Consider the following 3586-nt stretch of genomic DNA (forward strand, 5'->3'; position numbering starts at 1 on the left):
CAATAACATTTCAAACAAAACAACATTAACTGTCTCCATATTTTGTCCATATAGGTTAACTCAAATAGTTTTCAGCGTGGGGGGATATCTGGGTGGCGGGGGGGCACGGGACAGCAGGGGGCCTGTCTGGGTTCATGTGCATCTCTCCATAGATGTCGCTGCGGTGGATATAGACCAGCGTTGTCTGGATTGACTTGTTCATGGGGGCTTATCATCTGATGGATGAAACATATTCCTTGTGATTTCCTTCCATGCTTGCGTCCAGTGCCATACTTGAGTCTTCGGTGGATCTAGTGACACTGTCTTCCCAGGCCTTTGTTTCGGCGCCCACCCACTGCTCCAGCTCTTTGTACCATGCGTTGTACTGTGGCCCTGCAGGCTTTTTCCAGGCCATTGCGATAGTCCTTTAGCCAATATGCATGTTATGTCCATGAGTCTTACTACATGTTTGAGTTTGGCCAGTCTGGGATAAGTTCCTAGGAGGCATTCAGCAGGGGTCCACTTATACCTGGTCATGCCCGCTTTTTCACAGATCTGTCTTATTCTGGCCCAGAGGGACTGTGCCTTTGTGCATTTCCACAACATGTGGAGTAGGTCTGCCTTGTGTGCCTTGCACCAAACGCAGTTAGGTTGTATTTGTTTGTTAAATTCCGCTATTTTGCATGGTGTTAGGTATGTGCGGTATAGTACGTTCAGCTGTATCAGTTGGAATCTAGGGTTCCTAGACACTTCTTTAGGAAATGTTAGTGCCCTGTCCCATTCCCTGTCTGTCATCGCTTGTCCTATATCTGTCTCCCACCTGGTTTTCATTTCAGAGCTTTGGGAGCTGGGGATGTCGCTCAGGTGACTGTATATTTGGGACACTGGTTTCCATCCCTCCCCTAGGTTGTATAACAATGTCGTGAAGGGGTCTGTGTCGGGTTCCTCATGCCAAGCTTCTCATTTGTTTCGTGCTATTTTACGGATCCTTTTGTACCATAAGAATTGGCCAGTATGGATGTCATCTTCTGCCTGTAGCGATGCAAACTCCTGGAAGATACCCTCAGCATATAAGTCTCCCCAGGTGTAAACCCCTTTCTTTTCCCAGAGTCTGATGTTCTTCAGGTCAGTGTCAGTTTTACATAGGTCCGAGATCATTGGTACTTCTGGGGAGTATGGGTGTTTTAAGTGCATACACGTCTTAGTTCTGTGCCATATTTTCCTTCCCAGGGTAACTAAGAAGGGTGCATTACTCAGAAGATGTTGGGGCGCCCAAATATTAAACCAGCATTGATGAGCACCACAGAACTGCATGATCTTTACAGGAAACAAGTACACATTCTTTGTCAATACAAGAAAATGTGTGTTGAAATGGGCCCATGCATGCAATGTGACATTAATAGGAGAGTCTATGTTGTAAATAAAATAGATTGAAACACTAGTACACTTGATATGGAAAAGGATATTTTAATGAACACTCCGTACCTCCAACCCTCACATTTACCTTTTCTTACTTCCACTCCCCTTTAGAGATCACAACTGCTTTCTGACACTTCATTTGCTCCTTCTCGAGCTTCTCCTTATTTCTATTCGACCTTCTCTCTACCAGGAGTGCATCGGTTCACTTATTTGGGAATGGACGTGGAAGTCTGAGTCAAAAATACTGCTATCTTAAAATTATGGACGCAGAGGGCATCCATTAAATAATAATTGTAAGTCAATTGTTTGGGAAGGAGAGATGCAGAATTATCTTGGCTTGCCAAGAAGCAAGTGAATTTGACAAAGCCCTGATCTGCACACAGGGAGTGGATAGAGCAAATCGGGAGACATTTAACGAAAATGACAGACATCATCAACATGTTTAAGAATAGCGCATCTGAGACTGCACGACTGGAAGCCATCTTTTGAACAAGAGCAATCCATGGAAGTCATTTCTTTCCTGGGTTCCAATCTTTGGAGGCCTCACAGCCTTTTCTGGATTTTAAAAGGTCATAACTGAAGCACTGTATGCCACACTTTCCTGCTTCCCACTGCTTCTCCTCACACCTGTTTTGTGATCATTTTACTCCTCCGTTTACCCACTCTCACCCTTATATGCTTCCTTTTTCCTCACCAAATCTACTCCTCCTCATCACACCTACTCCTTCAGTCACTGTGCATCTTCAGACATCTCATAGGACCTCACACACTTCCTTGCATCTACTTGGCATACTTGCCTTCACAACCACCACTCATGTAGTCCCCTATGACTTTACTAATGGCTAGCAAGCACTCTCTTGAGAGCCAATTTGATCTCTTTGTTCCTCAAGCTATATATGAAAGGGTTCAGCATTGGAGTGAGGGCGGTGTACATCAAGCTGACAAGTCTGTTGCTGTAGAGGGAGCGGGTGGAAGAAGGCTGTAGGAATGTACACATCCCCGCTCCATAGAACAAAGAAACAACAGCCAGATGGGAGGCACATGTGGAAAAGGTCCTCCATCTTCCATGAGCAGTCCGTATCTTTAGGATGGCCAACACAATCTGAATGTAGGACAGCAGAACACACGCCAAAGGGCTCATGATGAGCAGAGAAGCTTCAATGAAGAGGACCGTGTCGTTAACGGAAGTGTCAGAGCAGGACATCTTCAACAAGGTCGGAAGATCACAGAAAAAGTGGGTGATGATGCTTGAGCCACAAAATGACAGTCTGGTAGTCATTAGTGTATGCAACAAGGAGTGCAAGGAAGACACAGCCCAGGAAAAGGTCACCAGTGCAAAGCAGACCCTTCTGGTCATCACTGTGGTGTAATGCAAGGGAAAGCAGATGGCTATGTAGCGATCGTAAGCCATCCCTGCCAGGAGAAAGCTCTCTGTATTCCCAACAAATAGGAAGAAATACATTTGTACAAAACAACAGGAAACGCTAATTGTCTTCCTTAGAGATAGGAGGTCTGCCAGCATTTTTGGCACGGTCACTGAAGCCATGCTCATATCCACAAAGGAGAAGTTAGCAAGGAGGTAATACATGGGGGTCTGCAAGCGGCTGTCCACCCATACTGCCAAGATGATGATCATGTTTCCCAGCAACGTGAGCATGTATGTGATGAGGAACAGAGCAAAAAGGAATGGCGGATGCACTGGGAGTCCTGCAAGTCCAAGCAGGATGAAATCCATGAGGATGGAGCTGTTAGCCGTGCCAGTATGGTTCATGTCTGTCCTGGACCTGGAGGTCATTAACAACAAATCAGATGAGTGTATGATTAATATACATGAGAAAAACATTTCAATTGGCTGTGATGGCCTGATTATTGTAGGCAAGCAAATTAATTGTTTGTATCACAAAAGAGGGCAACACACAACTGTATGTCATTAAGATTAGGCAGTAGGAGACACCCATTAGGTATAAGGCAAAAAACACTAGCATTCAATGGCCAAGGAGATGCAGGGTCAGTCGGAAGACAGTAGGATAGTGAAGAAAAAACTGTCTAAACCTGTCCTACCCTTGAGGTTTTAAGAGAAAACCCTATCCCTAGGAAGCGATGATGTGCCGCTTACAAACAGGGGGAGACAGTAAAAGAAATCAAAAGAGAATTCATTTTTGAAAAAGCAACAACAACATGAAGGTTG

At 45.0% G+C, this 3586-nt stretch overlaps 1 protein-coding gene across 1 annotated transcript; it reads right to left on the minus strand.

The window, feature by feature from the left end:
• Positions 1-2233: 2233 nt before the first annotated feature.
• Positions 2234-3169, minus strand: LOC138503923 (olfactory receptor 1E16-like). Its single transcript, XM_069624065.1, has one exon. The coding sequence runs from the start codon at positions 3167-3169 to the stop codon at positions 2234-2236; it is 936 nt and encodes a 311-aa protein (XP_069480166.1).
• Between the last annotated feature and the right edge of the window lie 417 nt (positions 3170-3586).

This window comes from Ambystoma mexicanum, chromosome 1p, assembly GCF_040938575.1.
Source record: "Ambystoma mexicanum isolate Mex_15411 chromosome 1p, UKY_AmexF1_1, whole genome shotgun sequence".
In the NCBI taxonomy this organism is placed as follows: Eukaryota; Metazoa; Chordata; class Amphibia; order Caudata; family Ambystomatidae; genus Ambystoma; species Ambystoma mexicanum.

Excerpts from the sequence above, each read along its gene's own strand:
- LOC138503923 (XM_069624065.1), bottom strand. The coding sequence starts at position 3,169 with ATGAACCATACTGGCACGGCTAACAGCTCCATCCTCATGGATTTCATC.